Source organism: Porcisia hertigi, chromosome 26, assembly GCF_017918235.1.
Source record: "Porcisia hertigi strain C119 chromosome 26, whole genome shotgun sequence".
Lineage (NCBI taxonomy): Eukaryota > Euglenozoa > Kinetoplastea > Trypanosomatida > Trypanosomatidae > Porcisia > Porcisia hertigi.
In genome coordinates this window covers 47,143-64,529 of record NC_090585.1, presented here as the reverse complement: position 1 = coordinate 64,529, position 17,387 = coordinate 47,143, and the positions used below count along the sequence as shown (strand labels likewise).

General features: G+C 55.7%; 8 protein-coding genes across 8 annotated transcripts; all 8 read left to right on the top strand.

Moving 5' to 3' along the window:
* Positions 1-511: 511 nt before the first annotated feature.
* On the top strand, positions 512-1,612 carry JKF63_04051 (uncharacterized protein; the record flags this gene model as incomplete). The annotated part of the gene is made up of 1 exon (XM_067900045.1): positions 512-1,612. One exon carries the CDS (start codon positions 512-514, stop codon positions 1,610-1,612), a length of 1,101 nt encoding a protein of 366 aa, XP_067756229.1.
* A 1,142-nt stretch (positions 1,613-2,754) lies between these two features.
* JKF63_04050 (uncharacterized protein) lies at positions 2,755-3,975 on the top strand (the record flags this gene model as incomplete). Its single annotated transcript, XM_067900044.1, has 1 exon — positions 2,755-3,975. One exon carries the CDS (start codon positions 2,755-2,757, stop codon positions 3,973-3,975), a length of 1,221 nt encoding a protein of 406 aa, XP_067756228.1.
* Positions 3,976-5,168: 1,193 nt separating this feature from the next.
* JKF63_04049 (uncharacterized protein) lies at positions 5,169-6,014 on the top strand (the record flags this gene model as incomplete). The annotated part of the gene is made up of 1 exon (XM_067900043.1): positions 5,169-6,014. One exon carries the CDS (start codon positions 5,169-5,171, stop codon positions 6,012-6,014), a length of 846 nt encoding a protein of 281 aa, XP_067756227.1.
* Positions 6,015-7,152: 1,138 nt separating this feature from the next.
* Positions 7,153-7,650, top strand: JKF63_04048 (uncharacterized protein; the record flags this gene model as incomplete). Its single annotated transcript, XM_067900042.1, has 1 exon — positions 7,153-7,650. The coding sequence occupies one exon, from the start codon at positions 7,153-7,155 to the stop codon at positions 7,648-7,650; it is 498 nt and encodes a 165-aa protein (XP_067756226.1).
* An 865-nt stretch (positions 7,651-8,515) lies between these two features.
* Positions 8,516-9,238, top strand: JKF63_04047 (uncharacterized protein; the record flags this gene model as incomplete). Its single annotated transcript, XM_067900041.1, has 1 exon — positions 8,516-9,238. The coding sequence occupies one exon, from the start codon at positions 8,516-8,518 to the stop codon at positions 9,236-9,238; it is 723 nt and encodes a 240-aa protein (XP_067756225.1).
* A 1,070-nt stretch (positions 9,239-10,308) lies between these two features.
* On the top strand, positions 10,309-11,031 carry JKF63_04046 (uncharacterized protein; the record flags this gene model as incomplete). Its single annotated transcript, XM_067900040.1, has 1 exon — positions 10,309-11,031. One exon carries the CDS (start codon positions 10,309-10,311, stop codon positions 11,029-11,031), a length of 723 nt encoding a protein of 240 aa, XP_067756224.1.
* A 1,072-nt stretch (positions 11,032-12,103) lies between these two features.
* On the top strand, positions 12,104-12,826 carry JKF63_04045 (uncharacterized protein; the record flags this gene model as incomplete). Its single annotated transcript, XM_067900039.1, has 1 exon — positions 12,104-12,826. The coding sequence occupies one exon, from the start codon at positions 12,104-12,106 to the stop codon at positions 12,824-12,826; it is 723 nt and encodes a 240-aa protein (XP_067756223.1).
* A 1,070-nt stretch (positions 12,827-13,896) lies between these two features.
* JKF63_04044 (uncharacterized protein) lies at positions 13,897-14,619 on the top strand (the record flags this gene model as incomplete). Its single annotated transcript, XM_067900038.1, has 1 exon — positions 13,897-14,619. One exon carries the CDS (start codon positions 13,897-13,899, stop codon positions 14,617-14,619), a length of 723 nt encoding a protein of 240 aa, XP_067756222.1.
* Between the last annotated feature and the right edge of the window lie 2,768 nt (positions 14,620-17,387).

The window sequence follows — 17,387 nt, the reverse complement described above, 5'->3', positions numbered from 1 at the left end:
CCGACTCTTCACTAAACAGCAACTGCCATTGTTTCCCACATAAATCCGCGAGGATGAGTGCAACACACTTTGGGTGTTGTTGTCGGTTTCGTTTTACGGGTGTACTGGGGAATATTCGACTGAGTGCTGCACCGGTGGCCCCCCCCCCCCTCCCCCCAATACGCCTTTTCGCTTTCACTGCGTTTGACTGTATCACTCACCAGTCGTACGTTCATCGTTCCGGCCTCCCTTCCCCTCGCTTGATCTATTCGTAACCCAGCTCTTACACCACTTTCCCTTCTCAGCGCTTCACACGCCATTTCTTTACCCTACGCGCAGCTTCCTGTGTGTTCGTGGTGGTGTTGCTCGTACTCGGTCTGCGGCGAGCGCAGCTCATCTTTCCTCCTTTCACTTCCCTCTCCGCGCGCTCGCCCACGGGCTACTCGACCACGCGTGGATCTTTCCTCTAAGGGGAAAAAACAGAATCCCCCCCCCCCAACCACACACACACACACACACTTGTAATACGCAGATGGCAGCGTCGCCGACAGTGCCATCTCAAGAGCATGTCCTTGGAGAGCCAACCTTGGCGGGTCTCGCTCGCTACATCACGAAGAAGGATGTGCGGCGCATACTCGTCCTCGTAGGGGCGGGGGCCAGTGTGGCTGCTGGCATTCCAGACTTTCGCACACCTGACACTGGCATCTACGCCAACCTTGGCAAGTATAATCTCGACGACCCGACCGATGCCTTTTCACTGGCCTTGCTACGCGAAAAGCCGGAGATATTCTACAGCATCGCCAAGGAAATGAACTTGTGGCCCGGTCACTTCCGGCCTACTGCAGTGCACCACTTTATCCGTCTCTTGCAAGACGAGGGCCGTCTGCTGCGCTGTTGCACCCAAAACATTGACGGTCTCGAGAGGGCTGCGGGCGTGTCACCTGAGCTTCTCGTTGAGGCTCACGGCTCCTTCGCGGCTGCTGCGTGCATCGACTGTCAAACACCCTTTACCATCGAGCAAAACTATCTGGAGGCCATGAGCGGGGTCGTCTCCCGTTGCTCCACCTGCGGCGGCATTGTGAAACCAAACGTCGTTTTCTTTGGTGAAAGTCTTCCAGACGCGTTCTTCGACGCGTTGCACCACGATGCCCCGATCGCGGAGCTCCTCATCATTATCGGTACATCACTGCAGGTGCACCCATTTGCATCACTGCCATGTTTCGTGCCAAAGTCCGTCCCGCGTGTCGTAATGAACCGCGAGCGCGTTGGTGGTTTCCTCTTCCGCTTTCCTGATGACTCACCTTACACTATTCGTGATGCAGCTGCAGAAGAAGGCACCTCACCGCTGTCGCAGACTCGGTTTCCGGCGGCGGCGCAGCCTGTAGGTGTGCAGGAGCCGGATGGGGGGTCCTCCCTGCCAGACGAAGAGGTTGAAGAGGTGTCGACTGCAAGCTCGAGTGATGGGTACGCGCAGTACGGGCACTACGACGACCACCCCGAGATTCTCCGCGATGTTCTCTTTCGCGGGGACTGCCAGGCAAATGCAATGAAGCTCGCAGAGTATCTAGGCCTGGCTGAGGCGTTGGCAACCCGAATGCAGAACTCCGAGGCAGCATGCAACCCTGTCCAATAAGAGATCGCGTGAGACGTGTATTTGAAGTGAAGCATCGCTAGTACTAATCTCCCTTCCCTCCCCTCCCCCGGGGGGAGGAGGGGGGGGGGGCGGAAGAGGGAGCCAGTACACGGCAGGATGAGCAAATGAAGTTCTCGAGGACGCCTTTCCGGGCGCGCCACCTGTTGGAGAGAGATTTGAGAGACGTCTGTGTACCTTTGTGTGCTTCACCGCTGACGCATCTTTGCTGCGCGACCCCTCATATTCCTACTTCTGTCGGTCCCTCCAGCGCGAGGCCGAGCAACATAAGAACGCGAGTGGCGGGGACTCGGTACAGCCAAAACTCCGGCGTCACGGTAGTATGAGCTGCCGCATTTTTGCTAAGGCTGCATTGTTCTTGCGCAAACCGAACAGCGCCTGCGAACCTGCAACCGTTCCCCCCCCCCCAGGTCCACAAACGCGCATAATTCCTCTTTTTTTACCTGTGCCACGAAGTGTCCACGGCCGCTTAGTTTTCGCCGCGTTTCTGCGCCTGCTACGCTTCACAGGGGAGACCGCACCGCATCGAGTCTAACTGACACTCGGTTGGTTGATGTGTTTTCCGCCCTCTACCCTTCGGTTCATAGTGAAGTGAATGGCTTGCATCTGCTCTGCCATGAGGTCACTTCTCGAAATTCGCCTCTGTGTTCTGCGGGCTGCAACCGCAGTGGTCTTTGGTGCGTCGTGTGTGTTACTCCATGTACTTGTGTGCTGACGTCTTTGCTGTTGGTGTTGTTGTTCACTCAATTCGTCGCTCTCTCTCTCTCTGTCTTGCGGGTTCGCTTGTCTGTGACTGCGGATTTTCGGTTTCCGATCTCCTCCCCCAACTCGCCTCTGTAATGGTGCGGCAGGTGCGAGTGGGACTGCTGAGCATAAAAACAGAGCACGGTGTGGGAGACGTTCTCTGGCATCTCTTGCTCTACCACCCTCTCCCTTTCATTCGGGTCACACACACGCACACACAGTACCCCGCGTCTATTTTGAGGGCACTGCACTAGAGGGAATCACTACAGCCCTGCTCCCTTCACTGGCAGTTTGTTTCTCTTTGTTGACCCTTGCCGATCCCTAGGTGTGTGTGTGTGCGGTGGTGCCGAGCTAAATCCTGCCACCTGCAACGCACTCAAATGCGTCTCTTGCGCAAAGTTGCACACCCAGATGGGTCGACGGAGGTGCGCATCTCTGTTGGCAACTCCGAGGACTTGTGGCACCTCTACAATTTCATTCTTGTCGGCGATTTGGTGCAAACCAAGACACGTCGCAAAGTCCCGCGTGAGAACGCGCTTGGCACCCTCACGGCAGAGATGAAGACGCTTGTCCTCGATGTCCAGGTAAAGCAGATCGACTTTGCCCCGGACGAGCTGCGTATCCAAGGGGTTAACCGGAGGGAGAACCAGTTCGTAAAAACGGGTGCTCACCATACCCTCACAGTTCACGCGAGCCCCCCGCAAGAGGTGACTATCACGAAGCGGGAGTGGGATCCCATTTGCGAGGATCGCCTCAGGGACGCCTGTGATGAGTCCGGCAAAGCCGATACAGCGGCTGTGTTGATGAGCTTTGGCGAGGCCCAGGTTATTCTCGTCACATCCTCTTTCATGCACATCAAAGCCAAGATCGAGGTCGCGATCGCGAAGAAGCACAAGAGCGACGGCAGGGCTCGCGACAAAAGCATTGAGCGCTTCTTCAAACAGGCACTCGACGCCCTCGCCACACACGTTAATTTCGAAAAGACGAAGGTGGTACTACTCTGTTCCCCGGGCCACGTGCGGGAGGAGTTCCATGGGTACATGAAGGAGGTCTGCCAGCGTGCGGACAACGGCCCCCTCCGTGAAGTCTACCTGAACCTCTCCAAGTTTATTCTCGTAAAGGTGTCGTCGACGACAATCAGCGGCCTCAAGGAGGCCTTCAGTGACCCTGGAGTGGCGCAGCGGATGGCGTCGACCAAGTGTGTTGACGACATCCGTATGTGGGAAAAGTTTCAGGACACGATGAACAAGGATCCCGACAGGTGTGTCTACACTCCGCAGTGCGTCTACTATGCCGTCATTGCCGGCGCTGTGAGCGCCCTAATGATCAGTGATAACGTCTTCCGCTCTGAAAATCCAACAGAGCGTCACTTCTTCCTATCCCTCGTCTCTTTTGTGCGTCAGAGCCAATCAGCGACTGTGAGCATTTTTTCTAGTAAGCACGTCACTGGCGAGCAGCTGACACAGCTCGGTAGTGTCGCAGCGGTGCTGCACTTTAGCTGCCCAGAGATTGATGAGATGGAGTTGATGGAGGATTTTATGACCTCGAAGGAGGTGAAGGAGTTTATTCGGGAAAACGCAACCGCGCGTGTCACGGTTTGACATGACGAAGGACTCCAAGGGTTGGTGCGGCAGACGCGCGCACTGCCTTCGCGCGCTATCACCTTTTTTTTCGCACACTCACTCCCATTCCAATGCTGCACAGGCATCCGTTTCTGCTCGCATCAACTCTGTAGTCTTCTCTGACAGCTCCTTAAAAATAGCGCATCTTTGTAGACGTGCCCCGCAAGGACCCTAATGCAAGTGTACTCCTTCCCTCCCCCTCCTCTCTCTGTACAACGGCCCTAGATGGGGGTGAGCTTCGTGTTGCACATGGAAAAAAAGCAGCAGCGAGGATTCACTCACCCTCTTATGGTGCTCGAGTGACGCCCCCCCCAAAAAAATCGCTGATTTCAGGCCTCCTGACGGCGGAGCGTATTCGCGTCCCGAAAACGACTCTGCAGATGTGACCACTCTTCCGTGGCATCTTGCGTCTTTTGCAAAAAAAAATGTGGTCTTCTAGACATCGCTGCGCATCTTACACCGTCAATTCATTCTCCTGCGTCCTTGATTTCTCCTCGGTATCTCCTATTCCGTGCCCGCTCTCCGGGACGTGGATCGTGAAGCACGAAGCACAGCGGAGTTTCCCCACACTCCGTGGCGACTGTGCACCCCCGCCTGTGTGTACAAGCAGGATTGGATCTCTCACCCGCCAAACGATAGGCCCCTAGATTTTCTTTCTCTCTGAAGTAGTTTTTACATACACCCCTTCAACTACCACAGCAGTGCTTCTGCCGAGCGTTTCGTGGGTGGCGCCTCTTCGCCGTTGAGTAGAACTTATTGTCTCTCAGCTGAACTCATACACTCGCCGAGGTGCAGCATTTTGTGTGTCGTCGGTCTGTGGTGCCCGCTCGTGTTCTACTCCAGTCCTCGGTTTCATTTCTCTGCAAACGCATCGCCACACATACATTTTCGAGAACTTCGCCTCAGCGCACGGAGGCTTCCCCTGGGACGCTCTGCCTCTCCCTCGCGAGTCTGCTGTGGCCCACTGCACCCCCCATCCCCCCCCCCCGTGGCATTCCACACGGGCCTCCCTCGACGGTCACTTGTAGAAGATTCTCTCTTCCCCTCCCTCCCAGAGACGCTGATCGTATTAGAGTTCACTATTGCCATATCAGCCCTTTTCTATAAGGGCATTCCCTTCCCGTCGTATTCCATTGCGAGTTGAGTTTTCTCTTCACTACTTGCCAAGTGATATGTTGAGGCGGTTCGGCGCTCGGTTGTCAAAATGGACTGGGCGGGCCATGACGAGTGCATCTCCTCGTATCCATGGGCCGCGCAGTTCAGCGCTTCGCTATTCCCTCACTAAGTCCGTCACATTGTTCGCTGTTGGCACTTGCTCCGGGTCGTCGCTCGCTGCCTGGACTGTTGCGCGGCGCTTCATTGTTGTCGAAACGAACGAGACACCTAACCCGGACTGTGTGCGCTTCTATTCCATGGACTTATCCTTTCTCAAGCCGGAGTTTTCAATGGACATTCCCTCACCTGCACAAGCCTACAAGTCGCCCTTGGCAGAAGCCCTCTTTGGGGTGGCGGGTGTCCAGGCTGTATTCCTGGCCGACGAGTACGTGACAGTGCGCAAACAATCGCAAGCTGACTGGGCTGCCTTGATTCCAATCATCAAAGAAGTGATCATCGAGTTTGCAGAGAGCAGGGAGAGCGTGCTCTCTGAAGCCGGTGAAGAGGAACTCATGGGATATAATGACGACACCGAGCCTGGAGAAGATGATGACGAGGTGGTGCTGGCTGTGAAGGAGTTGCTGGCGACGCGCATCCGGCCCATGCTGCGCGCAGACGGTGGTAACGTTCGCTTCATCGACATGGATGAAGGCACCGTCTTCCTTCTCTTGGAAGGCTCGTGTAAGTCGTGCCCTTCGTCGCACATAACTCTTAAGAGCGGCATCGAGCGAATGCTGATGCATTGGATTCCTGAGGTGGTGGAGGCGCAGGAGGTAAGCGATGAAGTGGCCGCCGATATTTTGTCGGAGAAGCGACTGCGAAAAGAGATGATGAAACGGGAAGAGGTCGTGGAGGCAAAGTGAATGCGGCAAAAAGGCGCGCGAGACACGAACTGTGGGAGGGGGGGGGGCGACGAGGGGGAAAGGAGGGGCCATTGCATTGGCTCAACGATCGACAAATCTGCGAGCGCCGCAACGAGTCTCCATGCGCGTTGGCTCCCTTCAAGGCTTCTCGTGGCCTGTGCGTTCTGACGCAGAAGGGAGAGGATGGGGTTGTTTTGCTTCTAGTATGCGAAGGGCATTTTCGGGGGGTTCGTACGCATCGATCCTTCTGTTTTTGTCTTTTCTCAGTTCCCTTTCCTCCCCCAACCCCCTCCCACATACACACAACTCAACACCCCTCATACCCTTCCGTTTTTCCTTCCAGCTTCTCTCGAGAAAGAGGAAAAAGACTGCGACAAATGTATGCGTAACGTACAAAACAAGAAAAAGACAATGTGCATCCAGATGAGCCACAACGAAAAGAGCGAAGGGGAGACGCTGGCATCGATGATCGCCTCTTTTCTTGCGTTTGCCTCTGTCATGGGAAATCATCATGCGCTTCTGCTTTTTCACAGACACACACACACCAAAAAAAAAACAGCACATTCGCGCCGAGGCACCCTCGTTAGCACGTGTGTGTCTGCGTACACACACAGACACACACGTGTGTGCACAGAAGTGGGACACACGTAGGAGGCGGTTGGGAAAGGGCAAAGGGCTCCGACTCTTGTGCTCGTCTCTCAACGCCGCCCATGTAGACTTTCGCGTTGCAGTTCGACAGGTGAGAACTGAAGTGGTGTAGCGAGTGGTGTGGGAAATACGCGGATGTGATGCTGGTCGACATTTGATTTTATGTAAACGCCACGCAAAGAGAATAAACGAATAGGGCTCCGCTCGAGCATGTTGTTTATCATCGTCTTTACGCTCTATTGAATCCTTCTCTCTCTCTCTGTAGGTTCGGTGTAGGCCTCTTCCTCTGCACTCTTCGAGAATACCACAGCGCGGCACAGCACAGCTCTCGGGTCAGTGCACATTTGATACATTTCGTGGCTGTGTGACGTTTTTTTTTGTATTTTAGTCAGCGGCGCTGGTCGTCCTCTTCCTATTTGCTGCTGAATTGGCTGCGCAGTAGTGCCATCATAGGGGTACAGCACGGCATGGTCCATCCCCTACCCCTCCGATGCAAATGCACCGCTTTTTGCAAAAGGTGTCCCAGGCGCTGCGCGAGCGCCTGCTCGTGCCTTTGCGCCTGCTGACACTGGGTGAGGTGCTGATCGCTGCATCCATCGGTCTGCTAGGTGGCGTCTTTCCGGTGCCCTTGGTGACGGCAATGGTGACACTCCTTGTCGGTTTTTACATACAGTGCACTTCACCCCAGCTCATACTTGGCTCTACGACGAACTTCTTCTGTACACCTCTTCAGTTCGCGCTGATCCCTCGGTTTGCGCGTCTTGTAGGACTCTTTATTGAGACGGACGTCTCCGACTTCACCGGATACGCACTCCAGAGGTCCCTCAACGATGGCTATACAGCTTTGGTGTACTCCTGTGGTCGCATGTTGCTCTACGCGACAATGGGATGGTTCATCGTTGCTGTTCCCGCCACAGTTGTGCTCAACTTCGCTCAGAAGTGCGTTGTACATTATAACATGCAGAAAAGCGACTGCAATGTCAATTAGAACACCAACTGTGATGCCACGGGGTTCCTCGCTGCCCGTGGGTGGGGTGTGCATTCGTGTGTGGTTTCGGTCTTCGTGAGTCTCGTGGTTTCTGCTCCTTAACCCCCTCTTTTCTTTTATGTCCCGAGTTATTGAGTTCACCGGCACCGTGAAGTGGACATGCCCCCCCCCTTTTTTTTCTCTCGCAGCGCTGATTGCATTTCCTCATCCTCGATGTTTTTATATAAACGACGTGTGTTTGGCAACGCATCCCTGGCGGGGGCAGTGTGTAAAGGTCTGTCGCAACTTCTCATCACTCTTTTTACTGAATGTAGACAACCGCAGTGTGCCCGTCTACGTGGGAAGAAGGAGGCGCATCGATTCTGTCCGTGAACTACAAGAGGAGAGAGTCAACAACGTCCATGTGCATAGAGACTTGTTGTTGGTGTATCTCTGTGGGTCAAGTGACATTCCCCTTCAGGAGATTTTTCCCCCATACTCCAAGTGTGCGCGGAGCTACGCCATCCTCCTCCTCATGGAACGGCGCGCCGCGTCGACATCTTCCTCACTTGCCTCTGCTGTCGCTGCCGGAGATGTTACAATGTCGACCGTTCTCTCACGTTTTTTCCATGTGTGGGTGCTGCAACTACTGCTGCTCGTAGCACCCCGCACGCATCGCCCGGCTTAGGTGGTGCCATGGTTTCCCATTCAAATATGAAGGTGTTGTGCGCTCTTTATCATTCCTATCACCCAACGTTCCCCTCCTTCCTTTCTCTCGCCGCTGACACCATTCTCCTCACCGACATTCATTGGATGCCCCTCGCCGCTTCTCACTTTCCAACACACAGACGGACATTTACGTTCAGTGCACGTCAACGTATTCGCCATGCCCGCTGTCCCCGCCCCTGAGTCCGCGATCAAGCGCGCTGCGTTCAAGCAGCAGCAGACGGAGAGCTTCAAGAGGGCCGTGGCCGCCAACAAGGCTGCCAAGGCTGCGCTGAAGAAGACGGCCTACCTCCGCGCCCGCAAGTACTCTCGCGAGTACCGCGGCGCCGAGAAGAAGCTGGTGACGCTGCGCCGCCAGGCTTCCGCTCACGGCAACTACTACCTGGAGGCGAAGCCGAAGGTTGCGGTGGTGACTCGCATCCGTGGTATCGCCAAGGTGAACCCGAAGCAGCGCAAGATCCTCCAGCTGCTGCGCCTGCGCCAGATCTTCAACACGGTGTTCGTGAAGATTAACAAGCCGATGGAGAACATGCTGCGCGCGGTGGAGCCTTACATCGCGTACGGCTACCCGTCTCTGGCCACTGTCCGCGCGATGGTGTACAAGCGTGGCTACCTGAAGGTCAACGGCCAGCGCGTGAAGATCACGGACAACCAGATGATCAAGGACAAGTACAGCAACAAAGACATCGTGTGCGCCGAGGATATGGTGAACCAGATCTACACTTGCGGCAAGCACTTCCGCACGGTGACGCACGGCATGTGGCCCTTCAAGCTTGCTCCTCCGGCCGGTGGCATGCGCCAGAAGCGCCGTCACTTCGTGGAGGGTGGTGACTTTGGTAACCGCGACACCCTGATCAACCGCTTCCTTGCCCGCATGATCTAGGCAGCCGCATCTCTGCGTCAGTAGGGCTATTTTTGGCCCTCCTATCACGATCGCGTTGTTGCACCTCCGGACTCCTGTATGATGATCTGACAGCGGTGCTGTGTAGCAGTCCAATGATTATATTGTGGGTGCGCGTATGCGCAATATGTGCTCGTTTTGCTCCGTTTATTCGCTGGCGTGTACGGTGATGGTCTGACATCGGTGGCGCTGAGGCATGAAGACTGCATTCGGGTGGATGTCTTGTGACTCCTCCCCGGCTGAGCGCACTTCTTCTTGTCGTGGGTCGCACCTCTTTGTTTTCCTTTTCCCTTTTCGTTTCCATCATTTTCTTTACAGTAAACCCAACAAAAGTCACCAGTAGAGGTCACGTGTGGCTAACTGCGCCATGGCTGTGTAGCGTGGCAGGGAGGCGAACGAGGCGTGTGAGGGCGCTGGTCAAGAGTAAAAAGGATGAACGGTAATGAGAGGTGAGCCAGGGGTGAGGTGGGGCGGTGGGGGGAGGCGGGGGAACACCGAAGGCCAGCTGCGTTGAACCCGTACTTCTGGATGCGCTTTGAGGTAATGAACATTCTGCGTTCACTTCCCAGCACACCCGCGCAGCTCTCGCTTCATTCCTGCGCTCTCTCTTTTTGCTTCCGGCACTCTGTGTGTGGTGAGCACACGTGCGCACACCTCTTCTATGGCAATGAACTGGCGGGGCGATACGAGAGGCGCACTGTTGGGGAGCCCGTGCCTTGCGGCTGCACTCACACAGAAGTTACTAGTCCCGCCTCTCTTCCTGAGCAGACGCCGTCATTTCGAGTAGTTTACTTCAAGTGGTGCACCAAGAGTCGCCTCAATTTTTCCAAGTCCCTGAAAGAACCCCCCTGAGTCGTTGCTCTGGACACCACACCGCCAGCCCTCCTGCTGTCTGGAATGAAGGAACGTTTTCTCTCCCTTTATTTTCTCCTCGCTCCTCCTCCCGAATCTCTGTCGACAACGGTGTCGATTCTCCGACCCCCCCCCCCGCGTTCCATGCTTACCGCGAACCCATACATCATACAATACAGAGGATAACCACCCGATCTACGATGCCCGCTGTCCCCGCCCCTGAGTCCGCGATCAAGCGCGCTGCGTTCAAGCAGCAGCAGACGGAGAGCTTCAAGAGGGCCGTGGCCGCCAACAAGGCTGCCAAGGCTGCGCTGAAGAAGACGGCCTACCTCCGCGCCCGCAAGTACTCTCGCGAGTACCGCGGCGCCGAGAAGAAGCTGGTGACGCTGCGCCGCCAGGCTTCCGCTCACGGCAACTACTACCTGGAGGCGAAGCCGAAGGTTGCGGTGGTGACTCGCATCCGTGGTATCGCCAAGGTGAACCCGAAGCAGCGCAAGATCCTCCAGCTGCTGCGCCTGCGCCAGATCTTCAACACGGTGTTCGTGAAGATTAACAAGCCGATGGAGAACATGCTGCGCGCGGTGGAGCCTTACATCGCGTACGGCTACCCGTCTCTGGCCACTGTCCGCGCGATGGTGTACAAGCGTGGCTACCTGAAGGTCAACGGCCAGCGCGTGAAGATCACGGACAACCAGATGATCAAGGACAAGTACAGCAACAAAGACATCGTGTGCGCCGAGGATATGGTGAACCAGATCTACACTTGCGGCAAGCACTTCCGCACGGTGACGCACGGCATGTGGCCCTTCAAGCTTGCTCCTCCGGCCGGTGGCATGCGCCAGAAGCGCCGTCACTTCGTGGAGGGTGGTGACTTTGGTAACCGCGACACCCTGATCAACCGCTTCCTTGCCCGCATGATCTAGGCAGCCGCATCTCTGCGTCAGTAGGGCTATTTTTGGCCCTCCTGGCACGATCGCGCTGTTGCACCAGTGGACTCCTGTATGATGATCCGAGAGCGGTGCTGTGTAGCAGTCCAATGATTATATTGTGGGTGCGCGTATGCGCAATATGTGCTCGTTTTGCTCCGTTTATTCGCTGGCGTGTACGGTGATGGTCTGACATCGGTGGCGCTGAGGCATGAAGACTGCATTCGGGTGGATGTCTTGTGACTCCTCCCCGGCTGAGCGCACTTCTTCTTGTCGTGGGTCGCACCTCTTTGTTTTCCTTTTCCCTTTTCGTTTCCATCATTTTCTTTACAGTAAACCCAACAAAAGTCACCAGTAGAGGTCACGTGTGGCTAACTGCGCCATGGCTGTGTAGCGTGGCAGGGAGGCGAACGAGGCGTGTGAGGGCGCTGGTCAAGAGTAAAAAGGATGAACGGTAATGAGAGGTGAGCCAGGGGTGAGGTGGGGCGGTGGGGGGAGGCGGGGGAACACCGAAGGCCAGCTGCGTTGAACCCGTACTTCTGGATGCGCTTTGAGGTAATGAACATTCTGCGTTCACTTCCCAGCACACCCGCGCAGCTCTCGCTTCATTCCTGCGCTCTCTCTTTTTTGCTTCCGGCACTCTGTGTGTGGTGAGCACACGTGCGCACACCTCTTCTATGGCAATGAACTGGCGGGGCGATACGAGAGGCGCACTGTTGGGGAGCCCGTGCCTTGCGGCTGCACTCACACAGAAGTTACTAGTCCCGCCTCTCTTCCTGAGCAGACGCCGTCATTTCGAGTAGTTTACTTCAAGTGGTGCACCAAGAGTCGCCTCAATTTTTCCAAGTCCCTGAAAGAACCCCCCCTGAGTCGTTGCTCTGGACACCACACCGCCAGCCCTCCTGCTGTCTGGAATGAAGGAACGTTTTCTCTCCCTTTATTTTCTCCTCGCTCCTCCTCCCGAATCTCTGTCGACAACGGTGTCGATTCTCCGACCCCCCCCCCCGCGTTCCATGCTTACCGCGAACCCATACATCATACAATACAGAGGATAACCACCCGATCTACGATGCCCGCTGTCCCCGCCCCTGAGTCCGCGATCAAGCGCGCTGCGTTCAAGCAGCAGCAGACGGAGAGCTTCAAGAGGGCCGTGGCCGCCAACAAGGCTGCCAAGGCTGCGCTGAAGAAGACGGCCTACCTCCGCGCCCGCAAGTACTCTCGCGAGTACCGCGGCGCCGAGAAGAAGCTGGTGACGCTGCGCCGCCAGGCTTCCGCTCACGGCAACTACTACCTGGAGGCGAAGCCGAAGGTTGCGGTGGTGACTCGCATCCGTGGTATCGCCAAGGTGAACCCGAAGCAGCGCAAGATCCTCCAGCTGCTGCGCCTGCGCCAGATCTTCAACACGGTGTTCGTGAAGATTAACAAGCCGATGGAGAACATGCTGCGCGCGGTGGAGCCTTACATCGCGTACGGCTACCCGTCTCTGGCCACTGTCCGCGCGATGGTGTACAAGCGTGGCTACCTGAAGGTCAACGGCCAGCGCGTGAAGATCACGGACAACCAGATGATCAAGGACAAGTACAGCAACAAAGACATCGTGTGCGCCGAGGATATGGTGAACCAGATCTACACTTGCGGCAAGCACTTCCGCACGGTGACGCACGGCATGTGGCCCTTCAAGCTTGCTCCTCCGGCCGGTGGCATGCGCCAGAAGCGCCGTCACTTCGTGGAGGGTGGTGACTTTGGTAACCGCGACACCCTGATCAACCGCTTCCTTGCCCGCATGATCTAGGCAGCCGCATCTCTGCGTCAGTAGGGCTATTTTTGGCCCTCCTGGCACGATCGCGCTGTTGCACCAGTGGACTCCTGTATGATGATCCGAGAGCGGTGCTGTGTAGCAGTCCAATGATTATATTGTGGGTGCGCGTATGCGCAATATGTGCTCGTTTTGCTCCGTTTATTCGCTGGCGTGTACGGTGATGGTCTGACATCGGTGACGCTGAGGCATGAAGACTGCATTCGGGTGGATGTCTTGTGACTCCTCCCCGGCTGAGCGCACTTCTTCTTCTCGTGGGTCGCACCTCTTTGTTTTCCTTTTCCCTTTTCGTTTCCATCATTTTCTTTACAGTAAACCCAACAAAAGTCACCAGTAGAGGTCACGTGTGGCTAACTGCGCCATGGCTGTGGAGCGTGGCAGGGAGGCGAACGAGGCGTGTGAGGGCGCTGGTCAAGAGTAAAAAGGATGAACGGTAATGAGAGGTGAGCCAGGGGTGAGGTGGGGCGGTGGGGGGAGGCGGGGGAGCACCGAAGGCCAGCTGCGTTGAACCCGTACTTCTGGATGCGCTTTGAGGTAATGAACATTCTGCGTTCACTTCCCAGCACACCCGCGCAGCTCTCGCTTCATTCCTGCGCTCTCTCTTTTTGCTTCCGGCACTCTGTGTGTGGTGAGCACACGTGCGCACACCTCTTCTATGGCAATGAACTGGCGGGGCGATACGAGAGGCGCACTGTTGGGGAGCCCGTGCCTTGCGGCTGCACTCACACAGAAGTTACTAGTCCCGCCTCTCTTCCTGAGCAGACGCCGTCATTTCGAGTAGTTTACTTCAAGTGGTGCACCAAGAGTCGCCTCAATTTTTCCAAGTCCCTGAAAGAACCCCCCTGAGTCGTTGCTCTGGACACCACACCGCCAGCCCTCCTGCTGTCTGGAATGAAGGAACGTTTTCTCTCCCTTTATTTTCTCCTCGCTCCTCCTCCCGAATCTCTGTCGACAACGGTGTCGATTCTCCGACCCCCCCCCCCGCGTTCCATGCTTACCGCGAACCCATACATCATACAATACAGAGGATAACCACCCGATCTACGATGCCCGCTGTCCCCGCCCCTGAGTCCGCGATCAAGCGCGCTGCGTTCAAGCAGCAGCAGACGGAGAGCTTCAAGAGGGCCGTGGCCGCCAACAAGGCTGCCAAGGCTGCGCTGAAGAAGACGGCCTACCTCCGCGCCCGCAAGTACTCTCGCGAGTACCGCGGCGCCGAGAAGAAGCTGGTGACGCTGCGCCGCCAGGCTTCCGCTCACGGCAACTACTACCTGGAGGCGAAGCCGAAGGTTGCGGTGGTGACTCGCATCCGTGGTATCGCCAAGGTGAACCCGAAGCAGCGCAAGATCCTCCAGCTGCTGCGCCTGCGCCAGATCTTCAACACGGTGTTCGTGAAGATTAACAAGCCGATGGAGAACATGCTGCGCGCGGTGGAGCCTTACATCGCGTACGGCTACCCGTCTCTGGCCACTGTCCGCGCGATGGTGTACAAGCGTGGCTACCTGAAGGTCAACGGCCAGCGCGTGAAGATCACGGACAACCAGATGATCAAGGACAAGTACAGCAACAAAGACATCGTGTGCGCCGAGGATATGGTGAACCAGATCTACACTTGCGGCAAGCACTTCCGCACGGTGACGCACGGCATGTGGCCCTTCAAGCTTGCTCCTCCGGCCGGTGGCATGCGCCAGAAGCGCCGTCACTTCGTGGAGGGTGGTGACTTTGGTAACCGCGACACCCTGATCAACCGCTTCCTTGCCCGCATGATCTAGGCAGCCGCATCTCTGCGTCAGTAGGGCTATTTTTGGCCCTCCTGGCACGATCGATGCTTCTCGGGTATCCTTTGTTTTTTTTTCTATTCTGGATTCATCTTTATGATTTTGTCGTAAACCCCATCTAACAAATCACGCAGACGGCAAGGGAGCCACCTTTGGTGGCTTCTTATTAGTCGTCTATCTCCCCCAAAAAGCTGCATCGCGCATGCCTCCCTTCACAAGCATGTGTGCCCTTCGCTTTCTGTCAACTGCAGAGTGATGGGAAGATGATGCTGGCTCAAGGATGGAGGCACCTGCTGTGCTGATGGCATGACAGGTGGCACTCGACCCTGCTGCGGCGCGTACCTTCTTCGCCTCTTCCCCTTCTCGCTACTACTCCATCTTGAATACACCCCCATCTTGCCCCCCCCCTCCCGTGTCTCTGTGAGTGCGTTCCCCCCCCCGAAAAAAAAAATATCGACGCACCATACATTGTTTATATATGTTTTGTGGTTACCCACTACTCTTCACTCATTATTCTTCCGCCCTCTGTGAGCGTAGGACATGTGGACACGTATGCGTTTGGTGTATTCTTTTGCGCCACATCACCACAAGCGATGATGTGTGTGTATCTGTCTTACTCTCCAACGCTCTATACAGCGTCTGCACTATACAGAGCTGTGGTGCTTAGGGAACGCCAAAGAACCGCATCGCAAACAATCTGGGCACAGCGAACTGCTGCTGCTGTTTGGTTTCTCTAGCATCTCTTCTGAGTCCTTTCCTCGGCTGCACGTCTCTGCTCGTTCTCGTGTTTGTTTTCGAATCTTTTCTGTCATGCGCACCCTTGATGTCTCACTGTTCCCCTCTCGTAGCGGAGTGTCTGCTAACCGCGCATTCCCCCCCCCCCGATTTCCAATGTATGTGGTCTCATTACTTCATCTCCCTCCTTGAATACGTGAAGCGAAACCGATGATTCCATGACGTCTCCAAGGTGGAGCCCCTCTTCACTCCACTCGGATCTCTATTCTTGGCGTTATCCTGGGGTGTTTGCTTGTGTCTGAAAACTTATTCATTCTACGCAGTACGTTTCTTCGACGGTGTCCTCTCAATGCCCCCCTCCTTTTCCCTCTGTGGTTTGCGTCTGCTTGTCTCCCTTTTTTGTATACGTGTATGTGTGTATTAGGTGCCGCTGATGTTTGGAGTCGTACGTACATCTGTTGCAAACTTCACCACGTCTCTCTAACATTTTTCTGCTACCGTATTTTTGCTCATTTGTTTCGTTTTTGCTCCGATCTCGCCCCCCTTCCCCCTCCCCTCCCCATCGCCCGCCCCCTTCCAATTTTAGCGCCTTCTCCCTCCCTCGTTGTTGCGCTACTCCCTTCTGATTTCAAAATATCTCTTGTTCAATTCCTTATTCGTCACTCTGTTGACATCTAGTTCTCACTTTGCTCCTATACTCACTCGGTCGCATCTCTGCTGTGTCGTCTTTCAAGGCGCCGCCCATTGGGCCGCTGCATGGTTCTTGAAAGCCACACAGTCGCATCCTTTACTGTGCCTGTTAGTTGGCGCACGTGCCGAGACCGTAGCAGGTGGTGTGTCTATTCTGGTGCTCCGGTGTCCGCGCGAGTTCACCACCCCCTCCCATCGCTGTCACTTGTTCAGGCAGAGAAAGGAGGAGGGCAAAAAAAGGAGGGAAAGGATTGAGGCGCATTTGTCTCATACAGAGGTATACCCGTATGTACATATTTTGTGTTGCTCGGCGTCGCACCTGTCCCCCCCCCCCTTACCGCCCCGGCTTCCGTCCAAAGAACGAGAGAGACATTTTTGTCCACGCGGTGAATGCGTATTCTGAGACCACGTCTCCTCACTCCTAAAAAACCGCTGCTATACCACAGGGGCTTGATCGCCTCCTCAGCTGTCGGTTGCACCCTCTCTCTACTGACATATGCAGGCGCCGTTCATGTCTTAGGCGATCAAGTAGGCTCTTTGTGTGTCGTTATCAGTACCCTTGCCCCCGCCGTGTGTTATCGTGTAGTGTGATTACATTGCGGTCGCTCCTTCCTCCCTTTGTCATGGAATTGCTTATGCGCACTCTTGCTTGTGTGGCCGTTTGGGTTGGCGCTTGATGATCTTATGCTCTGTGGAGTCGTGGTTAGTGCACAGTCGTCTGTTTGCTGCTCTTTATGCCGTCTCGATCCCAGAGACCTATGAGCACCCGGTGTTACGCTTATCGCCGCCGCCGCGCTCCCTCTCTGTATGTGCCGCCACAGGTCACACCGCTTCCCCTCTCCCTTCTCTGCGGCTCTGTTTAGTGGTTCGTCAACCTTTGTTGTGCGCACTTCCACCTGAGATGAGATCTGCTACGGGACCGATCTTGACCTCTGAGATGCCAAGTTGCGCAATGAGGGCCAGCAAAACCACATGCGGATGAGTTGTGTGTGGATCATCACGTCCACACGGCTCATGATTACAAACACTTGATTTGCTATGTGCGTGATGTGCATCTCCGGAATAAAAAAAAAGCGTTCTTTGACCCTCGGGGGGGGGGCGGGGGCGGGGGAGGCGGGGGCTCGAAAAGGCCTTTAAAGTTCCGAATCTCTTTGGGGTCCTTGGTATTTGGTCGGTGCTTTGCCATCAAACTGGGGACCTCACTGTCTACGGTAGCTCCCGTGCCCTCTCTTCTGCAGGGGTGCAGTCGAGGTGATGCCCTTTTCCAAGTAATTCTTCGAGGGATGCGGTTTAGCGTGCGTTGGAGAAATGTGCCGCGCCTGCACTCACGCCGCCGC